Source organism: Capricornis sumatraensis, chromosome 8, assembly GCF_032405125.1.
Source record: "Capricornis sumatraensis isolate serow.1 chromosome 8, serow.2, whole genome shotgun sequence".
Lineage (NCBI taxonomy): Eukaryota > Metazoa > Chordata > Mammalia > Artiodactyla > Bovidae > Capricornis > Capricornis sumatraensis.
The window spans coordinates 8,473,576-8,494,603 of NC_091076.1; the positions used below are offsets into that span (position 1 = coordinate 8,473,576).

At 61.1% G+C, this 21,028-nt stretch overlaps 1 protein-coding gene and 1 non-coding gene across 5 annotated transcripts; both read right to left on the minus strand.

The window, feature by feature from the left end:
- Positions 1-1,066: 1,066 nt before the first annotated feature.
- Positions 1,067-17,438, minus strand: PLCB3 (phospholipase C beta 3). Of its 4 annotated transcripts, XM_068975888.1 has the most exons (31): positions 17,340-17,438; positions 13,685-13,762; positions 13,350-13,418; positions 13,122-13,262; positions 12,821-12,900; positions 12,664-12,717; positions 12,496-12,571; positions 12,293-12,393; positions 11,592-11,758; positions 11,371-11,517; positions 10,227-10,467; positions 9,942-10,026; positions 9,680-9,866; positions 8,747-8,952; positions 7,834-7,930; positions 7,670-7,754; positions 7,263-7,387; positions 6,763-6,917; positions 6,521-6,682; positions 5,844-5,943; positions 5,655-5,759; positions 5,349-5,440; positions 3,918-4,083; positions 3,794-3,829; positions 3,489-3,681; positions 2,794-2,935; positions 2,627-2,703; positions 2,185-2,274; positions 2,037-2,094; positions 1,662-1,748; positions 1,067-1,571 (listed from the first exon to the last, which is right to left on the minus strand). In XM_068975888.1, the coding sequence occupies exons 1-31, from the start codon at positions 17,436-17,438 to the stop codon at positions 1,368-1,370; spliced, it is 3,705 nt and encodes a 1,234-aa protein (XP_068831989.1). In that variant the 3' UTR covers positions 1,067-1,367. The 4 variants fall into 4 exon arrangements, with proteins under 4 accessions (XP_068831989.1, XP_068831990.1, XP_068831991.1 ...); XM_068975889.1 differs by lacking the exon at positions 17,340-17,438 and having other exon boundaries at positions 2,794-2,932; positions 13,685-13,758; XM_068975890.1 differs by lacking the exons at positions 13,350-13,418; positions 13,685-13,762 and having other exon boundaries at positions 13,122-13,208.
- Positions 4,219-4,291, minus strand: TRNAA-UGC (transfer RNA alanine (anticodon UGC)). Its single transcript has one exon. It is a non-coding gene; the product is annotated as a tRNA-Ala (tRNA).
- Positions 17,439-21,028: the final 3,590 nt, after the last annotated feature.

The window sequence follows — 21,028 nt, forward strand, 5'->3', positions numbered from 1 at the left end:
AAGAAAACAACTCAATTGGCAGGAGATAAGCCCAGATAAGAGGCTGCCTTCCTGCGGAGGAGGCAGGCAGTCAGCCCGGGAAGTGCCAGGAAGCTGGGAGAGGCCTTGAAGACATGCCAGCCTGACCCTGCTGTAGAGCCCAGCCGCACCCTCACTGTGGGGTCTCTGCCACTCCATGCTGTCCCAGAGCAGGAGGGGGAGGCATGGAGCAGGTCCTCCAGGCTGGCTGAAGACAGTCTGCCCTAGAGAGTCCATACCCCCCCTGCCTCCAGGTCAGGATGTCTTGACTTAGATGTGACCTCAGTTTCCTCATCTGCAAAACAGGCATAACATCTCCCTCACAGCGAGGAGGGGGATGCCGCGTCTCCCCTGCACATGCTGTGACCGTCAGCACCCCTTTTCCCAAGGGTCACTTCCAGGCCCATCTATTTCCTCCCCATCGCTGAGAGCCCAGGTGCCCTGAGGTTGGGCAGGTTTTGAGCTGCCCACCTGCACCCCAGCAGGTCTATCCCCTGATAATGGAACCAACTGCCTGTGTGGCCAAGAGCAGCCTCGGCGGAAGATGCTGGGTGCCTGGGTCATATCAGGCTACAGGAAGAGGGGGCAGGGGAGGCTTCCTGAAGCAGAGGCCTGAGCCTCTATGAAGGGAGGACAAGAAGAGCCCAGGAGGGAGAAAAGTAACCAGAGTAAGGGGCGGGGGAAGCAAAGTGAGAGCCCAGGGCAGAGGGCAGAGAGGCAGGAGAGCCTGAGGGAGGCCAGAGGGCCTCTGATGTCAGGCCACTGGCAAGACCTCCAGGCAGTTCCTGGGCAAGGAGGTCTCAAAACCCTTTGTTGGGGGCCTGACCCACAATGCCCACAAGCCCATTTTATAGATGAGAAAACTGAGGCTCCAGAAAAAGCAGAACCAGATCTAGGGCCCAGAATCCTCTCTAGCACTGCCCCAAACCACACTGCACACAGGGTCCCTGAAATCCACATTTATTCACATTAAAAAAAAAAATCCCCAAAGGAAAGAGAAAGAATGTGACTTCCCGGAGCTTGAAGGCTCCGCCCACTGTTCCCTGGGGAAGTGAGGGAGACAACTCCCACTCTAGGGTGTGGGTGTCATGGGGGTGAGGCCCTTCTGGCCCAGTGTGACCCACCTAGCACCTTCCCTAGGACTGAGGGCAGGAAGGAGGGGCTGGGGACTAATGGGGTCCCTGGGGGGTAAAAGGAGGGAGTTAGTGTGGGGTGCTTGCCCTGGTTTAAAAAAATAAAATTTCTAAAGATAAAAAGTTTAAAAAAAAAAAAGAGCATTTAGTGTCTTAGCCTCCTGCCCTCCTCCCAGCACCCACCCTGGCCTGGTGGCCACCTCTTGCTCAGCCAGTTCAGAGCTTTGTAGTCTCCTCCTGGCTCTCTGAGTCAGTGCCAGGCAGGTGCCCGCTGCTCCCAGGCGCGTGACCGTTGCTGGCACAGGCGACCAGATGCCCGTCCCCCAGTCCCTCCGGTGTCTCGCCCAGCAGGCTCCAGCGGATCTCCTGGGGCAGCCTCTCCCGCTGCTCCTGACACTCCTGGACCAGCTGGGCCAGCAGCTGCAGGAGGAGCAGCGTCAGAGAGGCCAGGCCAGGCCACCCAGTGCTCTGCCCACCTGCCGCCTGCCTGCCCCTCACCAACGGCCTCACCTTGGGCTCCTCTTCCGCCAGCTGTTGAAGGACCTGCTGCTGCCCGGCCACAAGGCGTTCCTGCCGCTGCTTCTGGGCCTCCTCCAGCTGTGTGTGGGGGACAAGGGCTCACACAAGGGTCTCTAAGGGAGGGGCCTGGGCCCCGGGGCTCTGTGGGGGCAGAGAAGTCAGGCAGACCCCCTTTCTGAGCAAGAAGGCGAAGGTTCCCGGGGCTGTGTGACCAGGGTCCTGAGATGACTCTTAACAGTAGGCTCACAGAGAAAGGATCTAGAAGTCCCTCTACGGCGACGGAACAGCAGGTTGGCACCCAAGATACCAGTTTAGGATGACTGAAGGAACAGGGGTGGGCTAGGGCGGCACCTGAGCTTCACTCACCCGACGGATGGAGTTGACTGACTCAGTGATGTGCCGCCGGTTAATTTCTGTCAGTTCCCTGCACGAAAGCAAGGAGGATGGGCTCAGCGCCCAGGTACCCGCCTGGCCTGCCCAGCACACAACTGGCTCCCAGCCCTGACGCCCTTACGCCTCCTTCTTGTGTTTCTCCCTGGTCTTGGCCTCTGAGATACTGTTGTGGCGTTTCCTGTCCAGGATCTTCTGCAGTTCCTTCTTCTCCCTGGAGGAGCCAGTGGGAGAACAGGCAGGGTCAATGGCAGGACAGGGGTGTGTGTGTGGACACGCGCTTGCCCACCTTGCGGCACCAGGGAGTACGCCCCTCTCCGTGCACGCGTGCGTGTGTATCTGTGTGTGTGTGTCTGTCTGTCTGTCTCTGCCCACCTCGTGGCACCAGGGAGTACCCCCCTCTCCACGTGTGTGTCTGTATTTGTGTGTGTGTGTGTCTCTGCCCACCTCGTGGCATCAGGGAGTAGTAGCCCCTCTCCGCGTGTGTGTGTGTGTGTCTCTGCCCACCTTGTGGCACCAGGGAGTACGCCCCCCACCACCCCGCCCACGAGATCCCCGGCCTTCACCTCTCGTTTATCTCCTTCAGTTTCTTCAGCTGAGTCATGTGAGCATCCAGGACAACCTCCCTGAGCTTCAGCTGAGCCTACAGACACAGGTGGCCGAGAGGTGACCCGGGCTGACAGGCCTGTCCCAGAGGCAGGCTCCCCCTGCCCCCACCACCTGCCGCCCCCACCTGCTGCAGATGCTCTAGCCTCCGCTCCGCCTCCGTGTCCACCTGGGCCTCCCTCAGCTCCAGCAGACTCTGCACCTGTTTCTTCTGGAACTCTTGATACCTGCTAACCTCTTCCTCTTCTGCCCTCTCGTCCTCCCCGCTTCTGTGGGGAGAACCCCTCTGGGTAGTACTCAGGTTGTCACGTGGACCTGGGCCGGGAGGGCAAGGGGACAGGGCAGATGCCCTCCGACCAGCCCGGAGAGGTGGGATCGGTTCCAAGGAGGAGGCCTGTTAGCTCCACACAAATGTTAGGAGACTGTCTGGGCAACAGTCCCTGGAAACACGCTCTTATGGGGACTTCAAAAAAGGTATCCCTCCTGGTGGAAAGGGGCTTCCCTTGTGGCTCAGCTGGTAAAGAATCCGCCTGTAATGTCGGAGACCTGGGTTCAATCCCTGGGTTGAAAGATCCCCTGGAGAAGGGAAAGGCTACCCACTCCAGTATTCTGGCTTGGAGAATTCCATGGACTGCATAGTCCACGGGGTCGCAAAGAGGGTGGGACCCAGAGTCCTCTGTCTTCCTTGCAGCAAACCTCCTTCCTGGGGGTCCAAAGGGCAGCCCTGGGCCATCCATCTATGCCCACCTAGTGCAGAAACCCTCATACTCATATTCACAGTCACATCCACGCACAAAGCACATGGGCAGGCGGGACACTCACAGGACACCGGGCCGCTGTCGGCACCTGCTCCCCGCGCGGGCCTGGGCCAGGTTGTCGAGCAACCGGCGCGTGAGGGCAACAGCCTTCCGCTGATGTTTCTTGTACAGCTCCCGGAAGTCTCGCTCTTGCCGGCTCCGGAGCTTCACCAGGGCCTTGTGGCCTCGGAGCTCATCCAGCGGGGCCGGGGCCACCTCTGTGGACAGCAAAGGCGGGCTGGGCTGGGCTGGGCTGGGGCAGACCAGCCCTGCTGGGGCACCAGTTCCCTCCAGAAGTAGCCCTGCCCCCAGGACAGGCCCGCCCCCTACCTGAGAGGATGCTGGCGATGAGATCATCGCGCTGACCTGGAAAGCAGAGGCAGGGCTGACTGTGAGAAGCTGGAGAAGGGCAGAGCTGTTCCCTCTCTCCGCCTACCGCCAGGCCGCCCCTTACCTGGGCTGCTGATGGAGGAGCTGATGGAGGAGCTGGTCGGGGAGGTGGCGGGGCCTGGGGGCCGGCGCGGGGAGGCATCCAGTGGGCTGGGCGTGGGGTGTGGGTTCAGTTGGTACCCCAGCTGCTGAGTCTGGGTCTCCTGGCTTGTCTCCGGGCCAGACTGAGCCTGCGAGGGTGGGGTGGAGAAAGTAGAATGCTCTATGCTCCTTCCAGAAATGCTACTCTCTCCAGACCCTTCTTTTATTTTTTTAAATATTTTGGGGGGAGGGAGCCACACCACGAGAATTGTGGAGGACCTTAGCTCCCCAACCAGGGATCAAACCCGGGCCCTTGGCAGTGCAAGTGCAGAGTCCTAACCACTGGACCACCAGGGAATTCCCCCTCTCTAGACCCTTCCATCCTTCACAACCTCACTCAGCCCGTGGCCCTGGACTCCTCTCATCTGTCATGTGGGGGCTGTAAGAATACCTCCATGAGAACAAGACACGCATTTCTAACCCCTTTTTGCACATGGGGCATGGGGAAGAGAACGTGAGATCGTGTCTCTAGGATACAAGGCCTCACTGCATATGGTTAGGAGCTTCTAGATTGTTCAGGAAAGCCCTGGCCCAGCCCCAAGTTCCCTCCTGTCTTTGAGTCCCCACTCCACCCTTGCCCACAGCTGCTCATCTTCCTCAATGCTTAGCTCCTGATTAAATCAACGAAGGAAGTGACCGCAGAGGGGGCACTAGTCTCTCCCGCTAATGACTCCAGGCAGCCGGCTCTCTTCCCTGCTGCCGCAGGCCCCCAGGGGACCGGGCCTAGATGTGCGGCCAGCCTCTGCTCCTGACCCCTCCCCGCAGAAGCCACGGCCGTCTCATGGCTCCCAGGACCACGCTTGAAAAGCTTTTAGGGCTTCCAAATGCCCTGATGAAGCGGCTGAACTCTGCACCCTGGCTTTGAGCCTGCCAGCAGCCAACAGAATTCTAGCCCTGGACAGTCCTAAAGGCCTTTCTCATGCAGAAGGGATTTCCACCTCCTTAGAATGTGTAAGTAACCCCAGGCAGCTGAGCCTCCTGAACGAGAGAGTCCAGAAGCCCCAGCCGTGCAGCATGGTGGAAGGGCGATGAAGGCAGAGCCCAGGGCTGGAGGGACAGTGTGGGTGAACCCATGAAGCTGGCATCAGCAGCAAGCAGGGTACAGGCCCCTCAGGGAGAAGTGTCCTACCGCCAGCTGGGACTGGCATGGGCAGTGCAGACGGAGGAGAGCGGAGAAAGCTGCAGGGTGCTTCCCCACCAGGGCTGGGCCCAGGAGTCAGCTCTGACCACTCCCCCACCCTGACCCCCAGGGTCCAGGTGAGCCTGGGCCCTGCTGCCTCCTGCCTGTCAAGAGCACAGGCAGACAGACCCCTCCAGGCATCACTGTGCCTGCCCCTGACCTGCCCGGGCTCACCTCACTCTCCCCAATGAGGGCAGCCAGCTGCTTGGCCCTCTGGTCCATCAGGCTGACATGCTTGATGGGGTTGATCAGGGCCTCTGCATAGTCTGGGGGTGGAGGGGCAGAGGGCAAGGGTCTCAGAGACAGAACCCCGGGGACCCACACCCTCCCCAGCTCTGGTCTCACGCAGGGACCACAAAACCACCCTCAGATCTGTTTACCACCCACCTGGAGCCACCAGTCCCAGCCACTCCCAGGCCCTGGTGGTGTCCTTGTCCCCACCCTGCCTGGCCTGCCCTGGCCCAGCCCCGTGCGGCTCACCCTGGTGGTCATCGGGGATGTAGTCGGAGGCCTCGGTGTAGATGAGCAGGGCTGGCAGGCACAGTGGCTGGTTGGCCTCGTTCCGCAGGCAGATGTAATGGTACCCTGGAAGGGCAGGAGGGAAGGGGGCTGAGCACAGGTCCCCACACACTGTGCCCCCGCAACTGCCCAGAGCCCAGATGGTCTCACCTGAGCGGATGGCGGAGACAGGCAGGATCCGGTGCCCCACGAACTTGCCCCCCTCCTCAAAGGCCGCGATGCGCAGCGAAGCCAGCGTGGGCAGCACCACCTGAGGGCCCAGACTGTTCTGAGCCGCAGCTGACCATGGCCAGCAAGGCCGCCACCCAGAGTGGGCCCCTGGACCACATGACCCAACCACAGACCATCAGTCACCATCGCCACTGAGCCAATGGTGGACCCGCACCTCCACAGCCTGGCCAGAGGTGGCCAGCGTTCCCCAGAGCCCTGAGTCCAGACAGGCAGACAGACCCCTCTAGGCATCATTATGGAGGGACGGGTCTGGTCACTGCTGACTTAGCACCTAGAGCAAGCCATGCAGGAGACAGGCCGCATCCTTGGCAGGCCCATCCGTCTGGGAGGCAGGGAGAAGATGGGGTGAGCTTCCAGCAAGTCCCTCCTGCCTGGGAGAGGGGGTGGGCTATGCCCCCAGGGGGCTATGGGACCTCCTGCCATTTCAGCTTCCTGTCCCCCCACCCTGACCCCACAGAGGGCAGGGAGCTCCAGCCTGACGTGCGGACAGACAGGACCTGGGTGACAGGCCTAGCCTCGGCACCCCTGCCTCTGACCCCCGACCACCTGGTGCTCCTGCTGCCCCACCAAGGGAGTCTGGCAGGTCTGGGGCTCACCTTGGGGAAGTCGAATGGCTCCTCATCCCACACGGGGTTGAACGAGTTCCCCTGTGAGGTCCGTGTGCGGTACTTGCGCCGTGTGTCAACGGGGAGCCCGAACATGTCCACCTCCACGTAGATGCCCACCTTCCTGTCGGACAGGAACTGCCCCGAGATCACCTGGGGGGCCAGGAGGGTGAGGAGGCTGCTCAAAAGTCCCACCCCCGGGGCACCCTGGCCTGCGCCCTTCCCGGCCCCACCTTGACCCGCACGGCATTGGCCACGATGCCGTCCACGATGACTTCGGTGAAGGGGTCAAAGGACTTGTCCGGCCGCCGCATGAACTCAGGCTTGAGTAGGTAGCCACTGCGCCCGTTGTACTCAAACACACCGGCGTTGAGCTGCATCGGCACATCTGGGGGCGGGGGTGGTGCACGACATGGGGAGGGCGAGGGTCAGCAGGTGGAACAGGGTCAGGGGTCAGGAAGGACACTGCTGTGCAGAGCAGTGGAGAAACCAGGGGTCATTCAGGTCAGATCAGATGGCATCCAGGATCCAGACTCCAAGAATACTGGACAAGGGACCAGGTCTAGCATCTGCCAAGGTCAGGGGTTAGGGTCAGCCGAGGTCTTGGTTGGATTTGGGGATCTGGGATTAGATAGAGTCAGAGGTCCCTGTAGTCAAGATTCACAGGGTCAGGGGGCAGAAGTTAGTGAGGCTGGGGGCCAGAGGTCAAAGGTCAAGGCAGGGCAGTGCTCACCCAGGGTCTGGAAGTTGAGTGCAACGAGCTGGCAGCCCACGTTCCAGAAGAGCTGGGGCATGTAGTTGGACGAGTCCACGCGGGTGCCCTTGGGGTAGATGCGGCTGAGCTGCTGCTTGTTGTATCTGAGGTTGGCAGTCAGGGACCACAGGCAGGTACTGGCCCCGCATTCTGCCTTGAGCCCAGTGCTCCAGGCCCATCCTCGGCTCCTGTGAACACACCTCCCGGTCTTGGCTCAAGCTGCCCCGCAGTCCCCCACTTCTCAGCTTAGGCCCTGGGCAGTCTCCCAGACCCACTCCCAACCCAGACAGGGGTGCTCGAGAGTCAGGAGTGGCAGAACCACCCGAGCCTGCCTCCCAGGGAGCAGCCCCACCCTGGCCCGCCAGACCGCCGGCACGGAAGGATACTCCACGAACTCCATGGGGCTCTTGGTCAGTTGCTCCATGGCCTTGGTCTCCACGAAGGATGACATCTCGAAGCACTTGTTCCTCTCTGCGGGGTGGAGGTGGGAGGGCATCAGGCCTGGCAGAGCCCGACTGCCTTCCCCTCCCCCACCGCTCCCCCCACTCACTTCGAGCAGCCTCGAAGGACTTGAACTTGACAGGCTCAATGTAGTTGACGAGTGTGGACATTTCCTCAGTGGCGTTGACCTCACTGCTGGCGGTGCCCTGCGGCCCCCAGTCGCAGGGTCAGCGGTTCCGTGCCCCCCAGCCGGGACTTGGAAGCTCCCTCACCTGCCCCCGCACCACAGAGGAAGCGCTGACCCTCCTCCCAGCCCGGCCACAGCCTGTCCGTCATAGTCCCATGCACCCCACAACCTTCTCTCTGGGCCTTGCTGACCGGGCCCTGGACCCCACCTTCCCGGTCTGCCTTCTGCCCCGCTGATCCTTGGAAGCTGGAACTCCTCAGCCAACCTCAGGGGTTCAATTATTCACATGAGGGTGAGCCCCCAAATTCCCACCCCTACTCTCATTTCCAGCCACCGCCTTGCCACCTTTTCCTGGTTACCTCACAAGATTCCCCAAGCCTTGCGACCTTAGCTCACTCACCTCTGCCCACACCCATCCCCACTCTGGGCCCCTCCCAAACCCAGTCTCAGCGCTGACCTTTTCTGTCACCGCCTTTCCCCAGAACTCAGTGCCCCTCCCTCCTCCACACTCTCTGGCCCTGCCACTGGGCCTTGGCACAGCCCCCTTCCTCAGTCTGCTCACCCAACGTCCTCGAAGAGGTCTGACTCCCCACTCCTCACCCCGGTTCTGCACCCTAACTCACCCCTCCCAGCCCATATCCCAAACACAATTTTACAGTTGTTTCCACACCTGTCTACCTAAGACCCTCCCCCACTCCACACACACCCCCCATGCATGAACTCTGGGAGGGCAGGTGGACCCAGTGCTCAGGGCTGTGCCTGGCACAGTCAGGGCTCAGCCCACTTGGGAAGTGAAGGCATGCCGCCACCCCTCCATCCCACTCGCAGGCCTGACCTCATCCGTGGTCGGCTTTTTGGGGTCCGTCTGTTCCTCCTCTTCCTCGTCCTCCTCCTCATCCTCCCGGTAGGCAGGTCCAAGAGCATCAGGGCCCCGCTGCAAACCCTCCTCCCCCAGAGACTTCCGAGGCTCCAGGCTGGGCTTCTCGAGGCCCGCCTCCTCCCCATTGCTCAGGCCTGGGCAGCTGTCAGAGCTGGGGGACCCTGCAGAGGACAAGGCCATGGGGTCAGGGGTCAGGGCACACAGTCGCTCAGGAGCCAGGAAGGGTTGGGCCCGGGGGGGTGCAGAGCTGCCTCCCGGAGTCCAGGGGTACTCTCAGGGCAGTGTTGCTGGGGAGAGGGGGGAGGTCAGGAGTTGAATGGGATCAAAACCAGTCACAGTGTAGAGGAGTCAAAGGTCAAAGGTCAGGGTGCATCTGAAGAGATGTAACTCAGGGAGATAGGTAGGGTGGCTCAGAAGGCTGAGAACTGGGATACAACCGCCTTGACAGTAGCGGGGGGAGGATGACAAGGTGAGGTGCCAAGTCAGGGGTCAGTTAGGGCCACACCCTGTGAAGGGGCTTAGGGAGGTGAGCACTCAGGGGTCAGATGGAAGAGGGACCTCAATAAAGTGAGAGGTCAGGGTGAGCTGAAGAGGACCCGCTGGGAGGGTATACTCAGAAGGGGTCTCAGGAGAGAGATGGTTCACTGAGTTCAGAGGTCAGAGGTCTGAGTCACAACCTGGTTGAGGGGAAACACCTCTGTGAGGTGCTAGCTGGAGGCTGAGACTGAAGGGTCAGAAGGTGGATGGAACCACATCCCTGGCGGCAAGTGGCTCAGAGAGGGGAGAGGTCAGGCTGGGAGCAGAAGGCACATCTCCAGGGAGGGCTGGGCTCAGAGAAGTGGGGACTTAGGGTCGGGACTGGGGTTGGAGGTCAGGCCAGAATCTCACCAAGCTGGGGCGAAGAGGGCTCGGTGGTGGCGGAGCTCTCGCTCAGGGCTGAGTTGCTCTGCTCCAGCGGCCGCTTGCGCACGGAGCTGTCAGGGACGCCGCTGCCGAGTCGGTGCCGCTTCTTGTTCTTCACCAGGATTCGGCCCATCAGGTCCTGGGGGCTGGGCAGGGGGACGCCCGGGGCCAGCTGGTGGGCATGGACAGGTCAGCGTCTGCTGGGCGCCCTAACGCCCATGCTCCACCCCGGCTCTGAGCCCCATACCGGGTACTTGTCCAGGGGGTCGATGAGCAGAGCATCCCCAAAGATGGAGCGGCAGTACTCGGCCATCTTGGCCTGCTGTTTCGCCCTGTGGGGCCAAGGTCAGAGGTCAGAGGTTCCTGGGGTGAAGCTGAAGTCCCCAGAGTGGGCCAGAGGCTGGCAAGATCACTGAAAGGGTCACCCTCTCCCAGGGTCAGAGGTCATAGGAGCAATCCAACAGTGCCATGGTGAGTGGCTGTCCCTGGGTCAACAGGGACTCCCCCCGGCTGAGATCGGGGTCCCACTCACGAGTCCACGTGGTTCTCAAAGGAGAGGATGACGGGGTAGGGCGAGGTCTTGAAGGCGGTCTCCGCGATGGCCTCGAGCACGTCTCTCAGCGGCACCTCCGTGGTCATGGTGAAGCCGTGCGTGATGAACGGCTCCTCCTCGGGCGGCCGCCCCTTCCACACATCCAGCTCCACGCAGCGGCAGCCCCACAACAGCGCCTGCCGGTACATCTCCACCGACGAGGTTCCGGCCAGCTGTCCCGCTGGAGGCCAGGCTCCATCACCACCAGTGCCCAGACAGCCTGGCTCCTCACCCTCCTCCCCAGGCCTGCGCTGAGCTGGGTGGGGCCGTGCGGGGGACGCAGAGCCCCGTGGTGGCCTGGCCTGGGCTTGCTTTGTCTGGCCAGCTGCTGATCACTCCTTGATTCACTGCGGAACCGGCATCACCTCTCCCCAAAGCCCCAAAGCCAGGCAGAGTCAGCATCCACCAGCACTGGCTGACAGGTGGGGCCTTCCACCTCCAGGTCTCACCCTCTCTCAGATGAACTCCCATCACCCCCATCCCACTGGCCTGAACTGGGAGTTGTCCCCAGCACCCTCATGGCCCCCTGCTTCCCTTTCTTCCCTCCACGGTGGCTGCCCTGGAACAGCCTCTGTCACCTCCTCCTGGGGACAGCAGGCTCCTCCCTGCCTCCCATCCAATCTCTGTGGAGCACTGGGCGTCATCCTTCTAAAAACATACCAGGTCACATCACCTCCCCCTGCTCAACACCTTGCAAGAAGCCTTCCCATTCACTCAGGATCAGGGCAAATTCCATCCGTTCTTTCCGTGCCTCCAGGGCCCCTCTCGTGGATACCTGCCCCACCTCACCCTACCCCGCCCCACCCCACCTCTTGGCCTCCTTTCAGCTTAAGAGCACCAGGTGGTCCCCAGTTCCAGCCCCCCACCCCTCCAATATACAGGCTGTCCTTCACAGGGCAGGTGCAGGCCTCAGCCCTTGCCCTGGGGAAGCCTCCTGGACCCCCAGGGAAACCCATGCAGAGAAGCCCGCTCCCCAGGACAGGCTTGCTATTTCTGGCTTGCTTCCACAGCATGGGCCACCCCAAAGGGAGGGAGGCATCTAAGGACCAGAGGGCAGAGGTCACGCTAGGATGGGCACACTCACCTGTGAGATAGGTGTTATGCGAGGAATTGATGAAGTAGGCACTGAGCGGCTGGGTCATGTCTGCACTCAGATCCAAGGCCTCAAGCGGCAGAATGCCGTTCTCCTCACCTCCCAGGTAGCGGCTGAAGCCCTCCATGGACATCTGGTCTGGGGGGCAGGGTGGGGTCAGCAGGGTCAGTGGGGCCCCTCCCGCCTTGCCCCCAGCTCCCACACTGGCTCACCTCGCTCCAGGAACTGCTTGTTGGGCTCATACTTCTCGATGAGCAGCCGGGCCTGGGAGGGCCGCAGAGGCGGGTACAGCACTTCGTTGAGCCGCGGGTCCCGCTGCTTCTGGTTGATGAAATCCATGAGCTGCTCCAGTGTCAGGTAAGGTTTGCCCTTGGCGCCTCTGGAGGGGACGGGATGCTGGGTTAGGCTGCAGCCTCAATAGCCCCTGCTTCAAACCCTCACCTGGGGAGGAGTCAGAAAGTCAGTGCCTAGTTCCAGAGCCCTCTGATGGGGATGGGGGCCAGTCTCAGCCCCTCCGGGCCTGTTTTCCCATCCACTCCCCTGACCACTTGGTGCCGAAGCTGGTATCAGTAAGAGCTTTGGAAGCCACCAAGGGCTTGGCCCACCACACCGTGCCTGCCTGCAGTTCCTGAGCCCAACCTCAGCTCCAGGGTCACCCACAACACATCTGAGCCAATGCATTCTGGTCCCCAGCACGGGGGACCTCCTGCTGTCTCAGGAGCATCCCTGGCCAAGAAAGGTCAACACAGAACTGTCCACAGCAGGGCCCCAGGCAGCCTTGAGCATAGCCACAGCCCAGCACACAGAGACCCCCGAGAGCTCCACCTCCCCTCCCGGGACTGGAAGGAACGCTGCTGCCGGCAGAGGCCCGACGCAGCTCACGGGGGCCGGTGGGCAGGTCGACCCTGCTCACATCTCTAGCAGGATCTTGTCAATGTCCGGCCGCAGACACAGCTTGTTCAGGAACCGCTCGAAGATTTCCAAGGAAAACTCGTCAGGCCGGATGGACTCGCTCTAGGGGCCAGGAGTGGAGAGTCAGAACCCAGGGTCAGCCAGCCCTCAAAGAGCAGGCGCCCGCTGTGACACCCGCCCAACCCCTGTCCCCAGGCCCCTCACTCGGTTGAAATTGAGGCCACAGGATTCCAGTGCAGTTTCTACCCGCTTCTTGTCTGCTGAGAACATCTTCAGGATGCTGAGCAGATGGGAGGAGTTAGGGTCAGTGGGGCAAAGGTCACCAAGGTCAGAACAGCAGAGGAGGTGCTGAGGAGGGAAAGGGGTGCTCACTTCTTGACTGGAATCCGTCCATCCTGGTTTACCTGCAGCTTCAGCTTCGTGTATCTGGGGAGATAGGTGGGAGGGTCACGCCCTGGGACAACAGCCTCCTGGACCCCCCACCATGCACTCCTGCCCCGCGCTTCCCCAGGGCAGGCCCAGGGCTCACGCTTTGCGCAAGAAGGTGTTCCGGGAGGCGTTCTGAGCCAGGATGTTCATAGCCAACTTGAAGAGCTCCTCCGACCAGACCTGAGGGGTCAGGATCCAGGAGCAGGGGGTGAATGGGGGACAGAGGGGCTGGCTCAGCCACTGTCGGATACACAGGAAATGCTTAAAAACCGCTTTGTCAGAGGATGACTAGAAAAAGGGGCAGAGAACAGCCTAGTACACAGCAGGTGCCCATTAGCTGATGGCCGACTCAGCAAGTGAGGTGGTAGCTCCCCCAGGCCCAGCCATCGATCCCAGCCCACCTTGGCTGTATCGTCCTGCACAGCCATGAAGTTCAAGAATGTTGTATTCACCGGGTCTGGCCCAGCCACCACTGTCATCAGCTTCTCCTCCAACCGGGCATCAGGGCCCCCGAAGCCCAACACCTCCCGGATCTTGGGGTCCTGAGTAAGTGAGAGCCACGGGTGAAGAGGGCTGTCCCCTTCCCCTACTGCCTCACTCCCATCCATAACCTGGGCCCCATCACTCACCTTGGGCAGGCGGGCATAACGGCCCGTCCTGGTGTCCCTGATGGAACTGATGTCAAGTGTGTCTACCTCCTGGGGAAACCAGATGCCACGGTGGGTCTGAGAGGCTCCAGGATGAGAGCCAGAAGCCCCCAAGCTCCCCACCCGGGCCAGGGATGCTCACCCCCTGCTGTAGCCCCAGTCTTAGCCCCCACCCATAGCACTTCCTGTCCAGGGAACTGTGGGAGAGGTCAGGCAGCAGCGGGGCCCCACCCCCAAGAGCAGGGGCAGGGAATGATTTCGGGGGGTCTGGGGCAGGGGCCCTAGACCCAAGCAAGCTGTGCCAGCGCCGCCCTCACCATGTTGGGTCCCGTCCAATACAGGAAGAAGCCATTGGAGTCCACACGCAGGGTTACCAGGTTCCGACTGGAGGCCTCCTGGGGACGAGATGGATGGCAGGGGTCAGGGAGTGAGGGCTGCTGCCCAGGTTTGGGCCCTGGCACCCCAGGCCCGGGCCCTGGCACCCCAGGCCCATCCACTCCAATCTTTCTGTAGTGAGCGAAGATGACGGCGCAGCCAGGCCACCGGCCCTTTGTGGCTCCTTTCAGTCCTCAGGACAAAGCTGAGTTCCTAGGCCCCTCCCAGCCCCACCTCCTTCTTGCCCTAAGACTCTGTCACATGGACCACTAACTGTCCACTCCCCGTCCCCAGGTTTTGCATCATTGTTCCCGTGCAGGGATATCTTCCTTTCTTTCTTTACCCATGAAATCTGATCTGCCTCCTTGGAAAGGCCTCCCCAGACCCCAACCCTGGGCTGTTTCCTCAGAAGGTCTGAGAGGTCCCTGGTGGCTGAAGCCCCCACAGCCCCCTTGGGAATATTTATGGAATGAAAGAAGAGGGTTTGGAAGCCTGACCCTCATGGTCCTCTGTGTCCCTCAGGTCCCCAGGACAGCCAGCCACCCCTTACATTGGCCTGAAAATCCATTACCCCCCACTCTGCACCCCACTGGAGTCCCACAGCTTCGAGGCTCCCCCCACCCATCTTACAGCACAGACTAAGTCTCCTTGGACAGGTACTCATCCTGCCCTCAGGCCTGGACAGTGAATTCAGCCCTCACTCAAACAGCCTGGTGGGAGGGCAGCAAAAGGGTGTACTGGCTCCATTTCTGAGAAGAGCCACCCTGTGTGATTCAGGACCAGCAGCAGTGGGGAGAGGGTGGTGTCATCAGCAGCTAAGACTCAGCCAGGGCCCAAGTGACCAAGTGGCCACAGGCAGAACTCTCCTGTGGCTGTTTAGCTGCTGCTCAGTGGTGCCCGAGTCTTTGCGACCCCTTGGATTGTAGCCTCTCAGGCTCCTCCGTCCGTGGGATTTTCTAGCCCAGAATGCTGGAGTGAGTTGCCATTTCCTTCTCCAGGAGATCTTCCTGACCCAGGGATCAAACTCGCATCTCCTGCATTAGCAGGCACTGGCAAGAGGATTCTTTACCACTGAGCCAGGAGGGAAGCCCAGAACTCTCTTGCCCCAGGCCCACAGGAGACCCTGCCTCACCCTGGTGCCACTCCCAAGTTACTGCTCACTGGTGGTCAGTACAACAGCTCACCCTCCCTTCTGCTTGCCAGGTACAGGTCTAAGCACTCGCTATCTAGGGGCTCACTTAGTTCTCTAAACATCCTATGAGGTTTGCGCTACTGTTCTTCTCATTTTACATTTGAGAAGACTAAGGCACAGAAGGACTATGCAGCTTTCCTAAGGTCAAGGAAAGGAGCCAGGACGTGCACGCAGGCAATATGGCTCCAGGGCTTCCCTGGTAGCTCAGATGGTAAAGAATCTGCCTGAAATGCAGGAGACCCAGGTGCAGTCCCTGGGTCCGGAAGATCCCCTGGAGGAGGAAACAGCAACCCACGCCAGTATTCTTGCCTGGAGAATTCCACGGACAGACGAGCCTGGTGGGCTACAGTCCATGGGTGCACAAAGAGTCTGGCATGACTGACCGACTAACATTACTAGCATGGTTCCAGAGGCTTTCCTGGTGACTCAGCGGTAAAGAATCCACCTCTAATGCAGGGAATGCGAGTTCGATCCCTGGATCGGGAAGATCCCCTAGAGGTGGAAAGAGCAATGCACTCCAGTATTCCTGCCTGGGAAACCCCTTGCCTGGCAGGCTTCAGTCCATGGAGGGTTCAACAAGACTGAGCAACTGAACAACAATAACAAGTGTGGCTCCCGAGTCCCAAGGTTTGGGAAGCAGGGAATCAGAACCTCTGCCAGACTCCCAGCTGCTGGCCTCAGCCGCCACCCCACCGTGGGGCCTGGGATCAAGTCTCTGTTCTCCAAACTCAGTTTCCATCTGCAGGAGGATGCACTGCTGCTGCTGCTAAGCCACTTCAGTCGTGTCCGACTCTGTGTGACCCCACAGATGGCAGCCCACCAGGCTCCCCCGTCCCTGGGATTCTCCAGGCAAGAACACTGGAGTGGGTTGTCATTTCCTTCTCCAATGCATGAAAGTGAAAAGTCAAAGTGAAGTCGCTCAGTCATGTCCGACTCTTCGCAACCCCATGGACTGCAGCCTACCAGGCTCCTCTGTCCATGGGATTTTCCAGGCAAGAGTACTGCAGTGGGGTGCCATTGCCTTCTCTGGGGACTGCACTAGCCCCGCCCATCTTAGGCTTTGCTTAGGAAAGATGGGAGACTGAGCTGGAGGCAGAGGGGACGGCAGCTTGGGAACTTCTGGGGTGCTTGGGCCTCCCCACCTCACTGGGCTGACACCTACCCTCAGCCTTCTCTGGGACTACCAACCCTGCCCTGGGGCTCAGGGGCCCCCAGTAGTGTGAAGAGGGGCTAGTTCTGTGGGCACTGCCTCCAGAGCCTCCCTCTAACCCTCCTCAGGGGCCCGGTCTTCAAAGGCAGCCGGAACCCCAGCCTCTCAGGCCCCAAGTCCTTGTCAGCAACCCCCACCCCACCCCCAGGGCCCTCTCCCTGTTCCCACTTCCTTATTTGGGTTTATCACACTGGAAGGAAAAGGAGAAACTTTTCCCTTCAAGCCGGCCTGGGGGGAGGGGTCTACCCTAGTCCCAGGGGCGCCGGGACACCCTCTAGGGCACACCTGTTACCTCAGGCCACGCCCCCAGCCCCTCCCCCAGCTCTCACGCCTACCCGCCCCACCCAGCCGGAAAGGAGCCGGGAGTCTTCCAGGCCTCCGGCCTGGCTGGGAAGGAGCAGCAAGGAAGCTCAGGCCGGCGAGGAGGGGCCCAGGGGGCAGGGGCGGGGGCGCTGTGGAATCGAGCGTGAGGGGCAGGACCCGTCGCCGAGCCGCAGGTGGGAGCGGGGCCTCGGGGATGCAGCAGGGGCAAGTCAGATAAAGGGGGGCCAGGATTTATTGGGGTTCAAAGTCCCGGTGCTAAGGAGTGGTGAGCAAAGTTCCCCCGAGGTGGAAGAACTTGGGGGGCAAAGTCTGCACGTGGGGTGACTTGGTACTCCCACCAGAGCGAGGAGCTGGGCTGGGATCTAGAAGCAGGGCAAACGGGTGCCAGCCAGAACAGGGTGAAAAAGTGATGAATGGAGAAGAATGTTCAAACTAGGGTAAGAGGAAGAGCAGGGTCCCAGAGGCACCCAGTCAGAATGGGGGTACGCTAAGCCAGAGTGGGGGCCATGGTTCTTGAGCCAGACCGTCCAGCGCCGGGCAGGGGTCTGGTGACCAGGCCAGGGTGGGGGAACGAGAATTAGACGGGCAGGGAGAGGTGAGAAGGACGGGGGCTAGGATTTATTGGGGTTCGAAATCTCCGAGCCAAGGAATAAATGTCAAATTTTCCGCAGATGAGGGGCTGGACTAGCGGGTGGGGGACGAAGTCTTCCTTACGGGGACGATTGGGGACTCAAGTTTCCGGAGCGCAGCCAGGCTGGGATGGGGGTGGCGCGGTGATCAGGCCAGTCTGGGCCGGGGGTCCCCGGCGTCTGGCGCAGCAGGCGTGACAGAGTCCCCGGATCTGGGAGGAGCAGGGGGCCCCTGCACTCACCTCGTCCCATTTGATGAACTTACTCCCGCGCCGCAGGGTCTCCACGACGGTGGGCGGCTCCAGCTGCAGCGCGTGGACGCCGGGCCTGGCGCCCGCCATAGCCAGGCCGGGGGCGGGTCGGGGACCCGACGGCGCCGCTGTTCCCTCCGCGCGCTCCCGCACGGCCCGCTCCGGCCCGGCGGCGTCTGCGCCCGCCCGCCAGCCAGTCTGTCCGGGACAGACCAGAGAATCGGCGGGGCCCGGCCGGGGCGGGGCGGGGGCGGGGCCGCAGCGGGACCGCCCCCTCCCACAGCGTCCGGCCGGCCCGCTTCGCGTCGGCTCCCCCTGGCGGCCGGGGCGGCGACTGCAGCCAGAGGAGGGATGGGACCCGGGGCGCGCCTGGACTGAGGCACTTCGCTGGGGGAACTCAGCTGAACCGGCTCGGGGTGGAGGGAGGGCGCTTAGGGATCGGGGTGCAGCTAGGGGGACTGGGTGTAGAGGGCGCTGCTGAAGACCGGCGCTGGGGTCAGCCCACTGTTTCTGAGGGGCAGGGGCGGGGATATTACCAGAGAGCAGTACTTGGGCCTGGGGGAGAAGAGACCGGCTTGCCTTCCAACGACTCCTGCAGCATTTAGCTGAGTGCTGGAAAAGCCACTCCCACCCCCCCTCTCTGCCCTCACATCGCCTCACCCCCTCCACCAGCAGCTCGGTCCCCCTCCCTGAGAGCAATTAGCAAGCTAATGGGCCTCCCGCCGCAGGCGCCCTCCCCCCGTCCCTAGCCCGGGGAGGCCCGGCGCCTGCCGCCTCCTTTGAGGACCCAAGCACCCTGGCTTTGTAGAGCGAGCCCTGGAACAGCGCCCTTCTTGTTTCGCAGAACCCACTCCCAACCCCCACACCCCCAGCTCAGCCTGGAACCTGTCCCTGTGGGGCTCCCAACTGCAAACTGAGAAGGGGACAGCTGGTCGTTTTGCCTGGAGGGGTCAGAAGCCTCCTGGGTGTCCATGAACTAGGAGGGTTGAGGAGGGGCTCTGCCACGCCTGGCCCACAGCAGGTGCCCTGGAATCTGCGGCGTGCCAGGGACCTGAGCTGGAAGGCGCATGGGCACTGAGATGGGTGGGGGCTGCAGCCCCTCCCGCAGGGCTTGGCTGGGGGGGCTCCTGCCTGGGGGCCCCTGTGGGAGCCCCTCCAATACAGAGGCAGTAGCAGCAGCAGGTTTAAAGTAGAACTCATCCAGAGGGGCCAGCCAAGTCACCTAGAAACCCAGAAAGAGACGGAGCTGTTTCTGGGGGAGGAGGGGTCAGTCAAGGAGGAGGCAGCCCTACAGGCTGCCTTTGCCCCAGGCTCTCAGACCCCCAAGGGGAACTCTGCCTGGCACTGGCCATCCTCAAAAATCCCCACCATGTTGGGCACCAACTCTAACCTAACAGATCTCCTAGCCTTTGGCCAAGGCCCTGTGGGTGTGATTATTATCTCAACTTGAGGCCCAGAGAGGGGAAAGGACTCACCCAAGGTCACACAGCTTGGTAGGAGGATTGCAGCCCTCTGTCTTGAAGGCCAGCTTCTGTCCTTTCTTCACTCCTTGCTCTTGAAGAGACAAGGAAAGCAGGACTGGACTTGTGATCCTTGTCCTCTCTCATCAGAGCAACAGAGCCGTACCCCTCAGAGACTCAGGGACCACGAGGTCTCACTGGGTAGCCATGCAGGGTAGAGATGGGCCTCTCCTCCCCCTAGCCTGGGTGCAGGTCTACCAGCCGAACCCAGTCTTTGTACTTCCGTCACCTTGCCCAGAAGCTGGAGGTTGTCAGAGGATGAGGTAGGCAAATGGGTATGAGATGATCCCTGGGTACTGGATATCTAAGGAAAGGACAGCAGATTGTGGAGATGCCAGGGAGCAGAGTGGAAAGGACATGGGTCAGCTCTGGGCCAGGGGGCCTGCCAGCCAGTGCCAGGGCCAGCAGGGCCTGGTGCTGTGGCCTGAGCTTAGGGGTAGAAGCTCTAGGCACCAGCTTCTTGAAAAACAAGATGGGAGCCTGTTTCCTGGGCCTGAGGCCCTCCCCACCCACCGTGTCTCCGGAGGCCAGGGCAACCCCCATTAGAGGGCTTCTTCCTCCTTGCACACTTTCTTCCTGCCTTGGTAATGGTAATAGGGTTTCTCGGCAAGCCGTAATGGTGGAAGGAACGCAGTCTTTCCGGCCTCTACCCTTGATTAAGGGAGCGGTCTCAGCCACAGGACCCTCCCTAGGGCCTCTGCTTTAGGAAGTGCTGAAAGCAGCCTCAGCTGCTCTCTGGGGGAGGGGGGCCAGGACCCCAGGAGAGGTGGGGCTGGGGAGGCTACAGCCTGGGGCTGGAAGGATGAGGAGGACAGGAGGCTAAGGGCTGGGATATGGTCTTGGAGCACCGACCTCAGCCACAAATCACCAGAAGTCAGCGGAATCAGCCCCTTTGAAGAGGCTCAGGGTAGGTAGGTGACTGGCCCAGGGCCTCTCAGCCTAGGGCAGAGGCAGGATTTGCACCCAGTTATTCCACTCCAAGATTTTGTGCTAGGCGGTCAAGCCTCCAAGGCAGCTGCAAGCCATCATGGCCCTCTATGCTAACATAGAGTAGGTGGCCATGGGGAGGGACTGGACAGATAGGGGAGTCAGCCTGAGGAATCTGGGAGTGTCCTGGGGGTGGCACAGAAAGTGGAGAGAGGGATTCAGGAAGAGCGGCCCTGGCTCTGTCTTCCCTGTTCAGCCTAGAGACCCCTCAGGGGACACCATGAAATTTGGAAATATCAGGAGACCTTCACACTAGCCTTGAGGGGAGGAGGGACAGGAAGATCACTGCTCAGGGTCATAGCATCTGGAGGGACAGAGCCGGGACTGGTCCCCAAGTCTTCACCACCTATAGGTTTCATTCTCACAGCAAACTATAATATTATAGCCTCCCTTTTTACTGCAAGCCTCCCCTGCCCCCACCACCCCCAGGCCTGAATCAGTGCTCCAGTTTAAAAAGAGCAAACCCACCCCAGTGGGGTAAGGTGGGGCATGGTGGGGAATTTGGATTTGGTAAATGGCTTCGCCCATCAGGTCAAGCTCAGAGTCAGAAGCCAGGCTGGGGATGGGACTCTCTTAGAAAGGGTGGGTCCTGCCTAAACCACAGGAGAAGGGTCAGCCCTTCCCTGGTCCCTGAGGCTGGCTGAAGAGAGACTAAGGCCCGAGGGGGGCTGGGGAGGGAGAAGGTATCAGCCTATCACTGAGCCACATGAGTCATGTGCCCCCTGCTCAGGCCTTCAGGGAGAAGCCCACTGGCATGAGTCCTACCACCACCACCGCCACACACGCCATTCTCAGCCACTGCCTTCTCCTTGTCTGTACTCTCCAACCTCAAGGTAAGCCTAAAGTCCTGGGCTTCGGTGTGTGCAACTGCTGTCTCTGGGGTTGCACAGAGTCGGACACGACTGAAGCGACTTAGCAGCAGCAGCAGCAGCATCACGCCAGCTGTATGAACCTGGACCAGTGTCAACCTCTGTCTGAACCCCATCTGCTGCAGAGGGTGTCTCTGGCATCCAGAGGGGCTGGGACTTAGTGTCTCTAGGACCTGGAGACTCTGCTTGGGACTGCAGAGGGTGAGCCTGTCCTCTGTGTTCTGTGGAAGCATCTGAAACAGAGTTGCACAATCTTGTGTGGCAGTAGGAGCAGTGACTTTGTGTCAGGGGGCCTGCGTAGACA